This window comes from Salmo trutta, chromosome 30 (assembly GCF_901001165.1).
Source record: "Salmo trutta chromosome 30, fSalTru1.1, whole genome shotgun sequence".
Classification (NCBI taxonomy): domain Eukaryota; kingdom Metazoa; phylum Chordata; class Actinopteri; order Salmoniformes; family Salmonidae; genus Salmo; species Salmo trutta.
The window spans coordinates 39185952-39205364 of record NC_042986.1 but is presented as its reverse complement, the minus strand read 5'-3'; the positions used below and the strand labels follow the sequence as shown (position 1 = coordinate 39205364).

The 19413-nt window shown below is 39.9% G+C and overlaps 2 protein-coding genes across 5 annotated transcripts; one reads left to right on the top strand and one right to left on the bottom strand.

The window, feature by feature from the left end:
• Positions 1-652: 652 nt before the first annotated feature.
• si:ch211-207e14.4 (interleukin-17 receptor D) lies at positions 653-15418 on the bottom strand. 4 transcript variants are annotated; one of them, XM_029724123.1, is made up of 15 exons: positions 15129-15418; positions 14835-14985; positions 12374-12684; positions 10136-10451; positions 8930-9014; positions 6887-7045; positions 6456-6574; positions 6064-6187; positions 5801-5839; positions 5534-5694; positions 5376-5450; positions 5209-5275; positions 3326-3466; positions 3037-3206; positions 653-2574 (listed from the first exon to the last, which is right to left on the bottom strand). In XM_029724123.1, the coding sequence occupies exons 4-15, from the start codon at positions 10304-10306 to the stop codon at positions 2038-2040; spliced, it is 1848 nt and encodes a 615-aa protein (XP_029579983.1). In that variant the 5' UTR covers positions 10307-10451; positions 12374-12684; positions 14835-14985; positions 15129-15418; the 3' UTR covers positions 653-2037. The 4 variants fall into 4 exon arrangements, with proteins under 4 accessions (XP_029579983.1, XP_029579982.1, XP_029579984.1 ...); XM_029724122.1 differs by having other exon boundaries at positions 14859-14985; XM_029724124.1 differs by lacking the exons at positions 14835-14985; positions 15129-15418 and adding an exon at positions 13320-13342.
• A 401-nt stretch (positions 15419-15819) lies between these two features.
• Positions 15820-19401, top strand: LOC115168659 (transmembrane emp24 domain-containing protein 4). The gene is made up of 5 exons (XM_029724129.1): positions 15820-16010; positions 16351-16451; positions 16767-16892; positions 17391-17537; positions 17777-19401. Exons 1-5 carry the CDS (start codon positions 15872-15874, stop codon positions 17924-17926), a joined length of 663 nt encoding a protein of 220 aa, XP_029579989.1. The 5' UTR covers positions 15820-15871; the 3' UTR covers positions 17927-19401.
• The last annotated feature ends 12 nt before the right edge of the window (positions 19402-19413 follow it).

The window sequence follows — 19413 nt, the reverse complement described above, 5'->3', positions numbered from 1 at the left end:
TAAAACTAACACTGTAAAAGCGTGAAAAAGTTCAGTGTTATTTGCTGATACAGTAGTTGCTGGTTGAAAATACAATCTACACAGGGCCTTCTAAATCACCAGGTTTACATGGGCGGGAGTTTCAGCTTTACACGGTGACATAGACATGTGATAAATTGGTTAATAGACCAATAACAAAGAGTTCCAAACCTCTCTGCCAATAACTGCTAGTTATATCTATATTTTCTCTTCATTATTTCTCTTCATATGACAAGGATTAAAAAGGATTTGCCAGTAGACTTGATTCACGATGATGACTGCTAGCTAAGTGAAAGTACAATGTTGACATGATCAGTCCAATCAAAGCTACTGTACATATAACGTGATTTGACGTCATTTCTGTTGCCAATGACCTTGAGCCTTCTTGGAAGAGCACTTGTAATATAAATCCATGGTAGGAGCCAAAGGGCTGAAATGTTGGATGTCTACCATTACTAAAGGACTGAAGCTAGGCGATTGCGTAAGATCCCGATGAGTGACAGAATACTGAGCCAATCACTGCGCAATGCTCCTATTTTCTGCTGGCCCGCCCCACCACCACAGAAAGCACTGAGCTGGATTGAAACACCTGCATTTTGGAGCTGCCTTACTCAAGAAAACAAACAAGAGACCGTGGTTGTATGTGGCTTTATTAAATTAATTATTTACATTATTATTTTTTTTACATTGTTTGCAAACTGATATGTGACACATATTAATGCCCAAATAACATGCAAGCCCCTCCCCCGCCAAAACATTTGGGTTTTTTTTGTGCAAAAGATGTGGATCTCAAAACAGGTGGGGCAGACTGAATGACGGGTCGTCACTGAATACAGCGTATTACACATTGGGCTATAGCAACAACAAAAAAGCTTGATGGAAAATGCTCAGTAGGGTCTCTACTAACCAAATATGTTCAGGCTTTGAGGGGGACTCTCATACACATCCAGGAGCTCTTCATACCCCTCTATTTAAATAGAGTTGAACATACCAGTATTTGTGTAAACTTTCAAAATAAATGCTGGTATATCTAGTTTTTCTAGATTGTTGCAATGCTGTGCAACAAGTTTCACTGCACTAGAGTGCTTCAAAAATCGATTTTCCCAAAGTTTAGCATGTCTTTGCAGGGGGGACTCTTATTTTGAGAGAAAAAAAGTCCGGCATAATTTCCTGCTGCTAGCAGAACGGAGATGAGAAAACCTATTCAACTGTCAAGGCAATCAAAATCCTGTTTCCCGGAATGGGATTTCTTCATTAAATAACATATGGAATAACATAAAATGTAGCCTATTGCAAATAAAAACTATATTAATTTGATTCAACCTCTTTTCTGGACTGAATAAAATGACTGTCAAATTAGTTTATATTCTATCTCTTAGTTTATATCCTAGCCTGCAGATAGTGAGACCTTCAATAGACAGGTAAAACTGCGACCACTAGCGACTGATCAGGCTATAGCATTCTACATACAGATCATTCATGTAAATAAATATTATCCCGTGACAGAAGCAAATACATCTGGATTTTGTATTTAGTTAATTAAGATCGCATGGCATCAAACATTTTCACAATCAGAATTTCCTCAGCCTATATTTCCCCATTTTAAAACATTATTTCCCATCTACATCAGGTGTAGAGATCTGGACAGCCTCAGGTGTTTGCTTGTGTGATATGTTAGTGTGGTAATTTAATCACCAAAATATTTACATCCCAAAACATCTAATCAAAATGTATAGATTGTGTCTGGTGTTATTCTCAGATTATTTGTATGGAATCTAAAATGATCCACCATAGCCCATGGCCAACCCTAACTACAGCACATATAACACACCAATAATATAATCCTCCTAACATATTGTATAAGCAAGGCCATTTTTAAAAGCTTATCGCGGCTCAGTAGTCACAGAATAGTTCTCCATCGAGGACCACTTTGGAAAGAAGTGTTTTAATAATACTGGTAATACAGTCGTCATAAGTCAATTGCCCCGGAGTTTGCAGTGCAGGGCCCAACTGGGATGCTCACACACATTCCACATGATTGTCTTGAGATTTACCTTCCCATTCATCACATGATTCCTGATGATTAGTCAATGCCATGCCAGCTTCATATATAGACCACTGTAGAGCAGCACCGGCTGGCAGTTTGGTGTAACCCTCCTCTGTAATGTGTTCTATTCTCAGATACCCCCCAGGTTTATGTAGGGCCACACCGTGGATGTGGGAGAAGAGCAAAGGCAAGTCTCTAGTTAGGGTGTAGCGTGACACAAACCCTAGCTCGGCAGGGATGTCCTTCTCCTCAGAGTACTCAAATATGGCAGCCATGTACTTGGAGATGTCTCTCCCCTTGGCTTTGGCACGGCCAAGCTCTTCTCCCATCAGGGATACTACAGCTGCAGCGGAGCTTCTGCTTTCCCCCGCATCTCTCTCCGTTGGCCGCCTCTGTATTCCCCGAGAACAGACGACCAGAACAAAGTCACTCTCCTGGATCCTTCTGCAGTGCCATCCCATGGTCCCCTCCTCTGCCAAGCTTAGAGAATCCCACAGGTCCAGAAACACCTGGCGCAACAATGCAACAGACAACAAGAAATAATAATACAAATAATATAAGATATTATAAATAACATTTACATTTATCCATTTAAAATGCAATTTCAACCAATAATTGTTTATTTTATATTTATTTGACACAAACCAGGGCAGGGGTGCATTCCATTCGGATCAAAGATTGCTGTTTCATAACGGTTTGAACAGAATAACAGGTTTCCTCCCCAAACAGTGTGTACCATTCTTCAACAGCCTTTGAGGAACGTTTGCTCCTGTTTGGTGGGTGTGGCGAGGGGTGGCTTGATCAATATGGATGTGACCATTTGAAATCACGTCCAACATGGCATACACAATCACTCTCTGGGCCACTATAATCACAACATTCTTCAACTGGTCGTTCAGTACAGTACCGTTTGTGTTGAATTAAACGTTGCACAACATTCTGTCGTACTGATATTCTCCTTCCTGTGTTACCTGTGTTGCCATGTGCTGCTGCAGGAAGACTGCTAGTTGCATTACCGCTCGGACGTGGGCATGGCCGTCATCGCTGCTGTAGCAAATCAGTAGTCGAGGCGGAGTTAACCTGCTGGTCAGTGACACATGTTCCTCGTTCCCATTCTTGCCATGATATTGCTCGATTATTTCTGAAAACCACAGAAAAATCTGTATTGTATTACCATGTTCTTGTCAGAGGAAAACCTTTGTTTGACCTGCACACGCAAAGAAAACATTGGTATCGTTAGTGAAATGTAAAAATGCCGACCTGGATTTATCTCCGTCTTCCTCCTAATCTGCCTGGGATTCTTCCAGATGACAGCCAGTAATAACACCACTATCATGGCTGCCAGGGCAACGCCAACAGGGAGCAGCAGGGTCAGGGATGGAGTGGCAGTGGGAGGTGGGTCTGAGGGGAGCAAGATAAACTATATACACTGAACCAAAATATAAAACGCAAAGTGCAACAATTTCAAAGATTTTACTGAGTTACAGTTCATAAGGAAATCCATGGATTTTACATGACTGGGAATATAGATATGTGTCTGTTGGTCACAGATACCTTAAAAAAAAGGTAGGGGCGTGGATCAGAAAACCAGTCAGTATCTGGTGTGACCAACATTTGCCTCATGCATCGCAACACATTTCCTTGGCATAGAGTTGATCAGGCTGTTGATTGTCGCCTGTGGAATGTTGCCCCACTCATTTTCAATGGCTGTGCAAAGTTGCTGGATATTGGCAGGAACTGGAACACGCTGTCGTACACATCGATCCAGAGCATCCCAAACATGCTCAAACGGTGACATGTCTGGTGAGTATGCAGGCCATGGAAGAACTGGGACATTTTCAGCTTCCAGGAATTGTGTACAGATCCTTGCGACATGGGGCTGTGCATTATCATGCAGAAATATGAGGTGATGGCGATGGATGAATGTCACGACAATGGACCGCAGGATCTCGTTACGGTATCTCTGTGCATTGAAATTGCCATATATAAAATTAAATTGTGTTTAGTTGCCCGGTACAGTTGAAACCGGGATTCATTCATTCATGAAGAGCACACTTCTCCAGCCTGCCCTGAATAGGACGACAAGCACGCAGATGACCTTCCCTGAGACGGTTTCTGACAGTTTGTGCAGAAATTCTTTGGTTGTGCAAACCTACAGTTTCATCAGCTATCCAGGTAACTGGTCTCAGATGATCCCGCAGGTGAAGAAGCCAGATGTAGAGGTGCTGGGCTGGCGTGGTTACACATGGTGTGCGGTTGTGAGGCTGGTTGGACATACGTTAAAATTCTCTAAAACGACCTGGGCTGGCGTGGTCACACGTGGTCTACGGTTGTGAGGCCGGTTGGGCGTACTGCCAAATTCTCTAATAGGATGTTGGAGGCGGCTTATGGTAGAGAAATTAACATTCAATTCTCTGGCAACAGCTCTGGTGGATATTCCTGCAGTCAGCATGCCAATTGCACAGTCCCTCAAAACTTGAGTCATCTGTGGCATTGTGTTGTGTGACATAACTGCACATTTTAGAGTGGCATTTTATTGTCCCCAGCACAAGGTGCACCTGTGTAATGATCATGCTCTTTAATCAGCTTCTTGATATGGCACACCTGTCAGGTGGATGGATTATCTTGGAAAATGAGAAAAGCTCACTAGCAGGGATGTAAACAAATTTGCGGCAAAAACAGAGAAATAAGCTTTTTTCTGCGTATGGAACATTTCTGAGATCTTTTATTTTAGCTCGTCAAACATGGGACCAACAGTTTACATACTGTGATTATATTTTTGTTCAGTATAAATAGCTGGATATGCTCTATACTGTTATACACACTACACTGTTTCTCATTTTCAGAAAGGGAGTTTTTGACATTGCCCAATTTATTTTCAAAGCCTAGGGGAGAAGGAGAATTGTATTGTTTGTATAATATGACAAGGTGATTTATGGCCATACTTTATGATTCATTCTGCATATCATTTAGTTCTGTGCACACGTACTTAAAGAAGCAGTGTATTAAGGCCATACCAATTGGTGTATGACACGGAAAATAAAATAAACCAATCAAAAAAAATCTCTCATACCTATGCTAAGTACACAGCAAAAAATATCTACAAGAATTTGTAGAACTTGTTGGTCTTGATTGGAACATACCGTGCTTAATCTGCATCACTTGAACATTGAATGTTTTTCTTACAGCGTCTACCTCATCAACTGCAATCTGTGATTAAAAAAAATATATATATTTATGGAAACGTAGGCTGGAACTACAAGTTTTGTTTGTATAGAGTATAAGTTGTGTAACATTATCAATGACTCACCTCACATGTGTAGTTAAACCCTACCATCAGGCCTTGCAGATGATAACTGTAGTGAGTTCTGTTTTCTGTGGGATTCTAAAGAAAGTAACAATTAAAAAAAGGTAGAAATCATTCTCCACGTAGACACGTAAAATAGTCGATCAAAAGCCGTCACTCACAGGTTTAATGATGTATCTCTTCAGGCCACCTCCTCCCTGCCGCCCCTCTCCGTAACATAATGAGAAGTATCGGTCGATTTCAAAACGTGGGGGAGCAAGGTTGAATGTCACAATAACGTCATGCTCTTCCTGCTGAACTTCTATATGTTTTGGGTACCAATCTATAACAGAAAACAAAAACATTTACAAACAAAATGAACCAATGCCGTACAGAGAACGGTTCATAAGATTGTAAACATTAAAACGCTGCAAAGTTTTATTTCTCACCTTTCTTGCAATGTTCAAGTCCGTTTTTCTCTGGGCATGCTGCAAAACAGCAAGGGAATTCACACATTATATATAATAGATTAGCTTTTTTTAAATTTATTTTTTATTTATTGATTTATTTATGGTTAATTTATTTATTTATTATGGTTGATTGTAAATTTACAAAATAAAAAACATTTGTCATAGATGAAGCCAACAGTGTTAGTGAACAATGTTCTTGTGTTCCATTGATGTGGTACTGTATATTGAGAAGGAAGATTTACTGCGTGTGGAGAACATTGTGCTGTGATAGAATTGATCCCACAACTCAGGAACTGGCAGGGCCATCACAGTGACAGCATACTGGGCCCCCAGGGTTAGACGGGAGAAGGTGTCTGACTGGTACACCTACAACACCCAATAAACATCATTAGACGTTGTAGGAATCTTGACAAGACAAACCCTGCTTTACTGGTCTAATAATGTCTATCATTCTTACCCTAAAACAGTTTCACTTTTCAGTAGCTTTCCTTTCACTACCTTTCAGTGAAAAATAGTATATACAAGTTCTGTATTGAGGTTGTACTGGGTTTTATCCACCTTTTCATAGATGTGTTTTGAAAAAAGATTCTGACAAATTTTGGGGGAATGGTGTCATGTTAGCAAAGTGTCCTACCGTTTGGGCATGTGAGGCAGAGAGAGAAATATTGATTTGAAAAAGAAAAAGCTGACAGGCCATATGAGATCCTCCCAAGGCCTGAAGGGAGACCTGGAACCCTCTGAGGAACGAGATCCCTGGAACAAACACAGGGACAAGGCCAGTAAAGAGTGAGTGAGTTAACATACACAGGTTTGCATGGTAAAACTATTCATTAACATGAATGCATGCATTGTCCAAAAAGAATTTTTATGGCAATACACGATGACAGTCACCATTATTACTTTAAATTCAGATTGGTACCATCTAGGCCTGTAACTTTTCATTCTATGAATTCATATTCCATTTGAGTGACATCACAAACAACCAAATTATAATGACCACTACATTGGATCTACAGTAGACGATTGATGATTACAGGAAAATGTTTATCTTATGTTTGCCCTTACCAAACTGGCTGGGTTGCCAGGAGACAACGATAGTGTCATATTTAGTGTTCTCATCAGCTACGAACTCTACAGTCACATCGTGTGGAGCATGGACATAATGCTGGCACACATCAGAGCTCTGTCCACCCAGAAAGACAAAACATGGCCACGGAACACAACCTGGGGAAATTGATGATAATAATAGATATGATTAACAGATATGATTAACACGGAACACAACCTGGGGAAATTGATGATAATAATAATAGGAATGATTAACACGGAACACAACCTGGGGAAATTGATGATAATAATAATAATAATAGGAATGATTAACACGGAACACAACCTGGGAAATTGATGATAATAATAATAGATATGATTAACATAGAACACACAGCTGTATTTTAAAGTGGTGTTTATTATACAGTGAGATAGAGATATATACACACACAGTTCATTTAAACAATTCAGACCACTTGACTAACTCTACCTACATGTACATATTACCTCCATTTTTACTTAACACTTATTTTTCTTAAAACTGCATTGTTGGTTAAAGGCTTGTAAGTAAGCATTTCACTGTAAGGTCAATAGTCATTTACAACATTAACAATGTCTACACTGTATTTCTGATCAATTTGATGTTATTTTAATGCTTTTCTTTTAAAAACAAGGACATTTCTAAGTGACCCCAAACTTTTGAACAGTAGCATAAGTATTCAGACCCTTTACACTGTACTTTGTTGAAGCACCTTTGGCAGAGATTACAGCCTTGAGTCTTCTTGGGTATGATGCCACAAGCTTGGCACACCTGTATTTGGGGAGTTTCTCACATTCTTCTCTGCAGATCCTCTCAAACTCTGTCAGGTTGGATGGGGAGCATCAATGCACAGCTATTTTCAGGTCTCTCCAGAGATGTTCGATTGGTTCCTTGAGTGGCTGGGACACCCAAGGACATTCAGAGACCTGTCCCGAAGCCACTCCTGCATTGTCTTGGCTGTGTGCTTAGTGTCGTTGTTCTGGCTTCTGGCATTCAGGCCAAAGAGTTCAATCTTGGTTTCATCACACCAAAGAATCTTGTTTCTCATTGTCTGAGAGTCCTTAGGTGCCTTTTGGCTAACTCCAAGCGGGCTGTCATGTGCCTTTTACTGAGGAGTGGCTTCCGTCTGGCCACTCTACCATAAAGGCCTGATTGGTGGAGTGCTGCAGATATGGCTGTCCTTCTGGAAGGTTCTCCCATCTCCACAGAAAGACTCTGGAGCTCTGTCAGAGTGACCATCGAGTTCTTGGTCACCTCCCTAACCAAAGCCCTTCTCCCCCGATTGCTCAGTTTGGCTGGGTGGCTAGCTCTAGGAAGAGTCTTGGTGGTTCAAAACCTCTTCCATTTAAGAATAATGGAGGCCACTGTGTTCTTGGAGACCTTCAATGCTGCAGAAATGTTTTAGTACCCTTCCCCAGATCTGTGCCTCGACACAATCCTGTCTCGGAGCTCTACGAACATGCACTGTCAACTGTGGGACCTTATATTGATAGGTGTGTGCCTTTCCAAATCATGTCCAATCAATCGGGGGCGGCAGCGTAGCCTAGTGGTTAGAGCGTTGGACTAGTAACTGAAAGGTTGCAAGATTGAATCCCTGAGCTGACAAGGTACAAATCGTCGTTCTGCCCCTGAACAAGGCAGTTAACCCACCGTTCCTAGGCCGTCATTGAAAATAAGAATTTGTTCTTAACTGACTTGCCTAGCTAAATAAAACATTTAATTTACCACAGGTGGACTCCAATCAAGTTGTAGAAACATCAAGGATATTTTAGGCTTGCCACAACAAAAGGTTTGAATATTTGACTCAAGACATTTCAGCTGAAATGTTTTTATTAATTTGTCAAAATGTTCCACTTTGACATTATGGGGTATTGTGTATAGATCAGTGACACAACATCTCAATGTAATCCCTTTTAAATTCAGGCTGTAACACAACAAAATGTGGAAAAAAGTAAAAGACGTGTGAATAATTTCTGTAGGATGAGAACCGGTTTAGTCAGACCAGTCTGAAACACACTTACTTCCAAATGCTTCGACAGAGGAAATGCCTAGGGTTCTTCCAACATCTTCTCTGCTGATTCTGCAGTATTCACATCCTGGACCCCCCTGAGATGGTGTGTGAGAGGACAGGGTATGCATAAAGGACTTGTATGTGACACAGTGAACAGGTAAACACAGTGGTGGAGGAGAGGAGCCCAATGTTCTCATTATTTCCTTCAGGCTGTGTACTCAGGAGTCATTGCTAGTCTAAGAGAGAACAACACACAGCTGGAGAAAATGAGAGAAAACAGAAACAGCCAGAGAGCCCAGGCTCTCAATTGTCAGGTAGGTGGTATACTAGGTAGGTTAAAGGCTTAAAGGCCACCATCTTGCCTACTACCTTTGCATGCATGACTGTAAATCACTTTGGATAAAAGCATCTGCTTGTTAATGGCATATATCACTTCCTAAATCAGATGGGAGAAATATACATAGTGTACTAGGGCAAAACTTCACACGGTCAATCACTGTACTACTTTAAATCTACTCTTCAGTGACTATTTACTGGGATTAATCATTTTGTACTTCTGTAATCCACTTAAAGATGCTGTCCTTAATTTAGCCCAATTTTTTTTAATCCTGCATGTCACAGGCCTTCGCTGGTCAGTTACCTTGGTAATATTTTAGATTTTTTCTTTACCAGAAAATGTATATTATGCATGTAGTAAACATGACATATCAGGATTGTCAAGAACTCTTTACAACACGATTTGTAAAGTAAGTGTATAGCGGCAGAAAACAAAGCATTTTACCTTTCAGTATTCCTCATCTGAGGTGCAGGAAACTTTGCAGCTGCCAGATTATTTCCTTAAATCAAATCAACTTTGTTGGTACAAGTCACAGTCTACTGGTTAGAGCATTGGGCCAGTAACTGAAAGGTGACAAGCTAAAAATCTGTCATTCTGCCCCTGAGCAATCTGTCGTTCTGCCCCCGAAAACGTGGATGTTGATTATGACAGCCCCCCTCACCTCTCTGATTCAGAGAGGGTTAAATGCGGAAGACACATTTCAGTTGAATACATTCATTTGTACAACTGACTAGGTATCCCCCTTTCCTAATAACCCAGTCTGATTCCTACCCTTCAGTGTTCAACAATAGCAGTGAAAATTAGCCAAACATTTTGTGAACGATAAAGAAAGTCAGGTAGTGACAGAGGCTTAATTACTGTGTGTGTGTGGAGGCTCACCTTCAGGACACATTCCAGACTGCAGTCCTGTGGTGAGATGGCTGTTAGGTCCTCCTGGGCCCAGAGGTACTGACTCAGAGTCAGGACCTGGAGCAAGATGAGCTTGGCTCTCCGCATGCTGCTAAAGCACACATAGCAGTGCCCTAAAGCAAAGCACTTGGACTCAAACATCTCCCCAATCGAACTGTATATCCGTTTTCTGTGACACAATAGGTGTTGATCCTTGTATGTACAGCATGAAGAACACTATGACGCTCCGACACATCAGGGTGAGCGCGTGAGAGAGTGAGAGAGACATGGGTGTGGTATCTTGAAGCTAAAGAGGAAAGAAAACACAGGTAGCTCAACCTGCAAGTTAACTTCTGTTTTTAAATTATCTCCAAGAGCCAATCAAACCACATTCTCATTCAAGACACTTAAAAACAACAGACAAGGACAAATTAAAATATATTTTTTTAATAATATAAATAAATCAAGTTGATATAATCTAATTTATATCAACACAGTGGACAGCATCCAAGGGAAGGTTTATTTGTATTTAAAAAAAAAAAAAATAGGATCACATATTTTCATAGGACTTCAAATGGGAATATTTCTTCAACAGAACTGTTATGTTATTGGTAAAGAGATCACTATGGTTTCATGATTTAGGCAACAACACTTTGGGGAATTTAAATAAAAAGGTAGAGGAGTAACAATGAAGAGTAACCTAATGTTTTAAAGTTAATGCAATGTATTCATCTGAAAGGAGAATGCATCTGACAATACGTAGCCCATCTATAATTTAGCCCAAACAACTACCTCTTCCCCTACTGTATTTATTTATTTTGCTCCTTTGCACCCCATTATTTCTATTTCTACTTTGCACTTTCTTCTACCACAAATCTACCGTTCCAGTGTTTTACTTGCTATATTGTATTTACTTTGCCACCATGGCCTTTTTTTTGCCTTTACCTCCCTTATCTCACCTCATTTGCTCTCACCTCATTTGCTCACATAGACTTATTTTTCTACTGTATTATTGACTGTATGTTTGTTTTACTCCATTTGTAACTCTGTGTTGTATGTTGTCTAACTGCTTTGCTTTATCTTGGCCAGGTCACAATTATAAATGAGAACTTGTTCTCAACTTGCCTAACTGGTTAAATAAAGGTGAAAAAAATAAAAATGTAAAAAATACATTAATAGTAAAACACGAAACTAAAATCTGGCTCCAGAATGATCCTGAAGGCAATATTTTCAGCGGATCTGAAAAACAAGAAATTACTGCGCGTTTTACGATCAACCTCCCAATTTCATATCCATTTTTTTTACCTAATAACACCATTTTTCACTACAATTATTAAATAGGCCTATTTTCGAGTTGCCTCAGCCATTTCTGACATGTTTTATGAACTAACTGAAAGTGAACAGGCCCACGCATGCAGCACTTTAAAAACGGACACCCATTCGTCGTCATGTGGAGCATGCCTATGAAGCAATCCTGTTGTTGCGGTTTGAAGACGGCTATAAATCATGAGCCACGAGGCATGATAATAATCTATCTAGCAATTGATGCAACATTCTTTTGATTATTAATTTGGGCGTGTGAGAAAATGAGAGACAAAAAAATAAACAGAAACAGCCAGAGAGCCGTAAATAAAAACCTACTATACCAATCACATACAGTGCTGTGAAAAAGTATTTGCACCCTTCCTGATTTCTTATTTTTTTGCACATTTGTCACACTTAAGTGTTTCAGATCATCAAACACATTTTTATATTACACAAAGATAACCCAAGTAAACACAAAATGCAGTTAAGTGATCATTTTAATTATTAAGGGAAAAAAGCTATCCGAACCTTCATGGCCCTATGTGACAAAGTAATAGCCCCCCCTCCCCCTCCCCCTTGTTAAATCATGAATTTTCTGTGGTTAATCACATTTTTTGGAAAGCCGAGTTCAATTTGACTAGCCACACCTAGGCCTGGTTACTGCCAGACCTGTTGAATCAAGAAATCACTTAAATAGAACCGGTCTGACAAAGTGAAGTAGGCCAAAACATCTCAAAAAGCAAGACATCATGCCACCATCCAAAGAAATTCAGGTACAGATGAGAAACAAAGTTAAAAAAAAATTAAATCAGGAAGGGGGAAATACTTTTTCACAGCACTGTAGCGTGATAAAAGTAAGAAAGCAATCATAATATTCCTACATAGATATTGCCAGTGTTTTAAGGTTAGAGACATACTACACACGGTATATTTATCCCATTTGTTCTCCGGGTCGTAGGGCTCCCAGTGACTAGCAGGGAAGATGCGCTTGTTCTTCTCATACCAGCTCCTCAGCACCGCTTTACCTGTGTCAGACTACGACATAGCAAGGAGGCTCACCAGTGTTAAAGCTGCACTGACAAATACATTTGATTTAAAAAAAGTAACAAAAAACGCACTTGAATAGTATATTAATTGTGATTAAACAAATACAGATATCATGACCTTGTCTTTTTCAACGGTGGCGTCGTTCACCAGCCGAATGGCATTGTCGACTTCGAAGCTGAAGAGTGGACCTATGGTAGAATAAAGTTCCATATTTATTTTTACACAAATGTACATATTTCAATATACCGCACATTTGTTTGATGTTTTTGCCTCAAGCTTTCATCACAATGAAGTCATAGAAACAGTGATGCTAAAAGAAAAACACAGAGCGATAATTAACTGCGACGTACAGGAAAATAGAGAGATAATTGTTCAATTTAAGATCAAGAAGAGCTGTAATTAACTACCAAGGAATAACCAGTCCAGCAGCACACATGTGGGGATGATCAAATCCTCTTTGAGGTACAGTTGAAATTGGAAGTTTACATACACCTAGGTTGAAGTTATTAAAGCTCGTTTTTCAACCACTTCACACATTTTTTTGTTAACAAACTATAGTTTTGGCAAGTCAGTTTGGACATCTCCTTTGTGCATGACACAAGTCATTTTTCCAACAATTGTTTACAGACAGATTATTTCACTTATAATTCACTGTATCACAATTCCAGTGGGTTAGAAGTTTACATACACTAGGTTGACTGTGCCTTTAAAGAGCTTGAACATTTCCAGAAATTGATGTCATGGCTTTAGAAGCTTCCGATAGGCTAATTGACATAATTTGAGTCAATTGGAGGTGTACCTGTGGATGTATTTCAAGGCCTACCTTCAAACTCAGTGCCTCTTTGCTTGACATCATGGGAAAATCAAAAGAAATCAGCCAAGACCTCAGAAAAACAATTGTAGACCTCCACAATTCTGGGTCATCCTTGGGAGCAATTTCCAAACGCCTGAAGGTACCACGTTCATCTGTACAGACAATAATACGCAAGTATAAACATCATGGGACCACGGAGCCGTCATACCGCTCAGGAAGGAAACGCGTTCTGTCTCCTAGAGATGAACGTACTTTGATGCGAAAAGTGCAAATTAATCCCAGAACAGCAGCAAAGGACCTTGTGAAGATGCTGGAGGAAACAGGTACAAAAGTATCTATATCCACAGTAAAACAACTCTTATATCGACATAACCTGAAAGGCCGCTCAGCAAGCGCACTGCTCCAAAACCGCCATAAAAAAAGACAGACTACGGTTTGCAACTGCACATGGGGACAAAGATCATACTTTTTGGAGAAATGTCCTCTGGTCTGATGAAACAAATAGAACTGTTTGGCCATAATGACCATCGTTATGTTTGGAGGAAAAAGGGGGACGCTTGCAAGCCGAAGAACATCAGCCCAACCGTGAAGCACGGGGGTGGCACCATCATGTTGTGGGGGTGCTCAAGACATCAGTCAGGAAGTTAAAGCTTGGTCGCAAATGGGTCTTCCAAATGGACAATGACCCCAAGCATACTTCCAAAGTTGTGGAACAATGGCTTAAGGACAACAAAGTCAAGGTACTGGAGTGGCCATCACAAAGCCCTGACCTTAATCCCATAGAACATTTGTGGGCAGAACTGAAAAAGTGTGTGCGAGCAAGGAGGCCTACAAACCTGACTCGGTTACACCAGCTCTGTCAGGAGGAATGGGACAAAATTCACCCAACTTATTGTGGGAAGCTTGTGGAAAGCTACACAAAATGTTTGAACCAAATTAAACAATTTAAAGGCAATGCTACCAAATACTAATTGAGGGCATGTAAACTTCTGACCCACTGGGAATGTGATGAAAGAAAAGCTGAAATAGATCACTCTACTATTATTCTGACATTTTACATTCTTAAAATAAAGAGGTGATCCTAACTGACCTAAGACAGGAAATTTTTATTAGGATTAAATGTCAGGAATTGTGAAAAACTGAGTTTAAATGTATTTGGCTAAGGTGAGCCAGGATATTTCACAGGATGTGTAAATGTGAAGCATCCGGTTTGCCAGATATGGTGGTGAGCGTAAGCCCAGTGGCCGGAAGTGGGAAGAGATGGATTTTGTCTGACATTCTGCTAATTTTCTCATCAATGAAACATTATGTCCATAGTTTTGTTTTGTTTCCAAAACTAGAATCTGTAACAGAGTTGACTGTGTTTTGTAGATTACCCTTAGTCAAATTTTCTAAACATAAATGAATCTGTTTAGAAAGAGTGCCAGGACGAATTTGGTTATTGCACATAGGCACTTCAGAGTAGGCGCTCCTTATTAACGGAAATATGCAAATAAATGCTATAAAGTGTCAACAGGATCTCACTAGTTCATGCTTGGTTCTGCCCACCTCCTCGTTTTGTCCAATGTTGTTCATAGAGTTACTGGTGTGGAGCAGCTGATGTACAGTTGAAGTCGGAGGTTTACATACACCTTAGCCAATAACTTTAATTGATGTTGGACTTGACCATGTTGTCCTGCAGGAGACATTCAGATAGTTAAGAGGGGTGGAAATAGGTAATGCTGTAACGTTGAAGGCTTTCAGTAACTGGAAAGCATTGAATATGCAAGAATATTAACGTTACTTAGCTAACTAACTAACGTTAACAGGTTGACTGACCTGAGCAAGTTTCTCCTTCAGCTGTGAAAGTTGTTCGCTTTCAAGCTTTTTTTTTTATCAGCTGCATGGCTCTTCCAGCCTCGCTTGTTGCTGCTTTGTACTGAGCCATGACGATATCTTTCAATCAGAAAAAAAAAGTAGCTAAATGCCACAGACAAATTTTCTTTACAACAACCAAACACCACTTTATAATGTCCCACAGCAAAATGCACTCGTAGATGCCGAGATATCCTCGTTTCATAACACCACCAAAATCTGTCTCGGTGAAGTGCATTCTGGGTAGTGTGTGATCCTGTTTAAAAAAAAAAAAAAAAAAAACACTTCCGACTGGGTTTCAAAATAAAAGTACAGCAGCAGCTGCTTGCATCTACTAGTGATGGGCATTCGGACTCTTTTTAGTGAGCCGGCTCATTCGGCTCCGTTCACGTAAAAGAGCCGGTTCGTTTGGCTCCCAAACGGATTAGATTGAAGCTCTCTCCCCACTATTTATTGTTTCTGCAGTGAGGATTCATCCTCTTTCGATCATTATTTTGTAAATTATCTACAGAAAAACGTTTTGTTTTGTGCTCAAAAAGCAGTAGTAGCAGTATGCAAATCAGGGAACTAAATGAACGGCTCTTTCATCGATGCGGTTCGGTTCCCAACGTTTACCAAAAGAGATCCGTCCAAAAAGAACCGTTTGTTCGCGAACGATTCATCTACTGCGCTGACTCTGCTGATGGTGACAACAAAGCTGTTTTGACATGATGCTCACTGTACCTGGCGCCGGAATTATCATATTATTTGCTTGGCTCTCTCCAAGTTACGCTCTCTATTTTCACATTGGGGAGACGGAGAAAAAATGCTTTATAGAGGAAATTCCAGATGAAACTATGGTTATTGGTAAGTTAGCTAGCTATGGGTATTTTTTTTTTTTTGCGTTAGCTATAGCTGGTTAACGTTAGCTAGCTAGTTAGCTAGCTGCTTCTGGCTCATAGGCTATTTTTATTCAGTCAGTTAGTGCATGTCTGTCTGTCATTGTCGGATGGATGAAAAATATCTATCACATGGGTCTTAATAAATAAAAAATAGTTTTTGAGCTAGCTATAAAAGATGAGATGATTTAATATGTGGTGAGCCAGTGCAGTGTATTGTTGTTTGAGACGGGAGTATGTCACCTATTGAGGATATGAGGAATAGCTTTCATAAAAATTTATTTTATTTGTCATCTCTCTATTATTAGGGAAATACAGGACCCAGCTGTGGGACAAGCAGACCGGATCGTTCCTCCCAGCCACCCCTGGCCTTGGAATGCATGTGGAGATCAAAGATCCAGATACTAAGGTCAGTCCATCAATGAGAAAAGAGATTAGATGTAATGTAATCTCGGGTTAACCCAGAACAACAATTTAGCTTAATTTACGTTATCAGTCCATGAGAGATTAGAAATGAAGTTACCACACTCTCAAATGTGTACAGTCACTACAGTTTGTATATTCATAAAACTTGAATGACCCTCAACGAGGCAATACATTTTGCATCACACAATACATATACACAAGAAAAAAAAATCTAAATATCACATCTTCATGCACACAATGCCTCCACGTGTGTTTCATCGGCATGTCTCTATTTCTCTCCAAACCCTTCTTATTCTAGATCATCCTGTCTCGTCAGTATGGGTCAGATGGAAGGTTCACCTTCACATCCCATACACCAGGCGAGCATCAGATCTGCCTGCACTCCAACTCCACCAAGATGGCCCTGTTTGCTGGTGGCAAACTGGTATGAGTAGGATGTGTTGCTCATACAGAATGGGTTGTTCAGAAAAATGTTCTGCTCACAACAACAAAAACACCTTCCATAAAGCAGTAAATACACTGAGTATACAAAACATTAAGAACACCTTCCTAATATTGAGATGCACCCCCCCTCTCCCTTTTGCCCTCAGAACAGCCTCAATTCGTCGGGGCATGGACTCTACAAGGTGTCGAAAGCGTTCCACAGGGATGCTGGCCCACGTTGACTCCAATGCTTCCCATAGATGTGTCAAGTTGGCAGGATGTCGTTTGGGTGGTGGACCATTCTTGATACACACAGGGAAACTGTTGAGCGTGAAAAACCCAGCAGCGAAGGAGTTCTTAACACACTCAAACCGGTGCGCCTGGCACCGACTACCATACCATTTCGAAGGCACTTGCATCTTTTTTCTTGCCCATTCACCCTCTGAACGGCACACATACACAAAAGTCTGACATTATAACCTTGTGTTCTATCTTACAGAGAGTCCACCTGGATATTCAGGTTGGTGAACATACCAACAACTACCCTGAAATCGCAGCAAAAGACAAGCTCACAGAGCTGCAATTAAGAGCTCGACAATTACTGGACCAAGTAGAACAAATCCAGAAAGAGCAAAACTATCAGCGGGTGAGTTGAAAGATAAAGTCTACATTTTGAGTTGAATAACTAAGCCACAACATATATGATAATAAATCTTGAAATGTATTTAAACATGTCATACATTCCACAACACAGATTTGTATCTCTTCACAGTATCGTGCGGACTTCCCCTTGTCTTTCAATGTTCTAGTGACTGTCTCTTCACAATATAGTGAGGACCTTGTCTTTCAATGCTCTCGTGACTGTCTGTGTATCTCTTTTAACAGTATCGTGAGGAGCGGTTCCGCATGACAAGTGAGAGCACCAACCAGCGTGTGCTTTGGTGGTCTATAGCTCAGACGCTTATCCTCATCGTCACTGGCATCTGGCAGATGAAGCACCTCAAGAGCTTCTTTGAGGCCAAGAAGTTGGTGTAATGCTCACAGGCCATCACTGATTGAGTTCAAGACAGGCATCACACCCATACAGAGCTGACTGGCAGAGAGACATGGTGTTGATGTGATTTAGTAGAGATGCTTAAAAGGGCAATTCCGCCACTTTCAACCTCAGTGTGTGCATTTGTGGTTAAATAGATTAGGTCCTAAAAAAAATGCTTTTCTGTGGATTAAAAGTTAAAAATGTGATTTTCCAAACCTGCAATGAGTTTCTTGCTCCCCATGTCACTACAAATCTGTTTGAAAAGTTTTTAAAATGTTTTAACTTTTGATGTCATGGGGTAGAACTTTACGTAATTTTTTTTTAGTAAACATAGAAATGTGCCATTTCACATATGTTAACACTGGTATTGTGCTGGAGATAATGAGGTTGAGAAGTGGTGGAGTTGCCCTTTTTAAATGGGCAATCTGCAGCTGAGGGATATAGGGCTGGAGAAATTTAACCACTCTCAAACTTTTAGTCACAGCTATAGATTCAAGGACTGACCAACTATGAGATCAAAATTGTTTGTTTACATTTACTTTGTTTATAAACATTGGCATAAAACAAGCTTATTTTAGGTTCTGATGGGGTACAACAGTTGAACTAAGCTAATGAGGCATTTGTAAGTTATTCTTCAAGAATCAATTAATTTCCAAGTCTAAAAAAATGTATGTAGCAACTGCAGATTGCCCCTTTTTAAACCTGGGAAGCAAATGAATTGAGGCCATCCAGTGTGTTTTGTATTGACCATTATTATTCAGTGATTTTAATTATTGTGATAAGTAAGCAGCACCTGTGTCCATTTTGTTGTATTAGGTCTACTTCTGTGTAGTTGTTGTATAAACCTTGTTGGACTGTGCATATAAGCAGTGGCAAAAGTAAAATTTCATTTTGTGTCACTTTCGACTAAGCAGTAAGATCCATATTACTGGTATTTTGTAGATCTTGGTCTTTCTGAAAACTGTATACTTTTGGTTTAAACACTTGTATATGGACTATATTGTGTTTTAGTCTACAAACATGATTGTAACATAGCTAATAATAGGGATATCTTAATGACTAACCTGTTCACGTCCAAACACCAGTTCACAAGTAGAATGGCATCCACAACCTTACCTTCTGTTGAAGAGCTGTATCATTCCAGAAAACAGGGTATTATTTATATTTCTAGAGGTCCAAACAGACCCATTTTTATTTATTTTTTTAAAAGACCAACTAATCATTAAATCAGGCGCAGATTAAATTTGAATGTTGTGAAATGAATGCCCATGATAAAATACCCTTGAGTTATTCAAAACTGAACAAGGGTTTAGGTTACAATCTAGATATCAGTAAGCTGCGAATACAATATTTAATGACAATACTGTAGTGTTATAACAAGGAATAAAGTCACAAGGTTTTCATTTGTCATTATTAAGGTTTACACTTTTGGTTGGCTGTCATTTCAATGTACTCAATAAAAATGGGAAAAGTATTTGATTCCCAT

Coding starts and splice junctions, on each gene's coding strand:
- LOC115168659 (XM_029724129.1), top strand. CDS start 15,872: ATGATGCTCACTGTACCTGGCGCCGGAATTATCATATTATTTGCTTGG. Junction 16,011..16,350: donor AGATGAAACTATGGTTATTG/GTAAGTTAGCTA, acceptor CTCTATTATTAG/GGAAATACAGGACCCAGCTG. Junction 16,893..17,390: donor TGTTTGCTGGTGGCAAACTG/GTATGAGTAGGA, acceptor TCTATCTTACAG/AGAGTCCACCTGGATATTCA.
- si:ch211-207e14.4 (XM_029724123.1), bottom strand. CDS start 10,306: ATGTTTGAGTCCAAGTGCTTTGCTTTAGGGCACTGCTATGTGTGCTTT. Junction 6,575..6,886: donor CTGGCAACCCAGCCAGTTTG/GTAAGGGCAAAC, acceptor TGTTTGTTCCAG/GGATCTCGTTCCTCAGAGGG. Junction 5,276..5,375: donor GGTTTAACTACACATGTGAG/GTGAGTCATTGA, acceptor TTTTAATCACAG/ATTGCAGTTGATGAGGTAGA.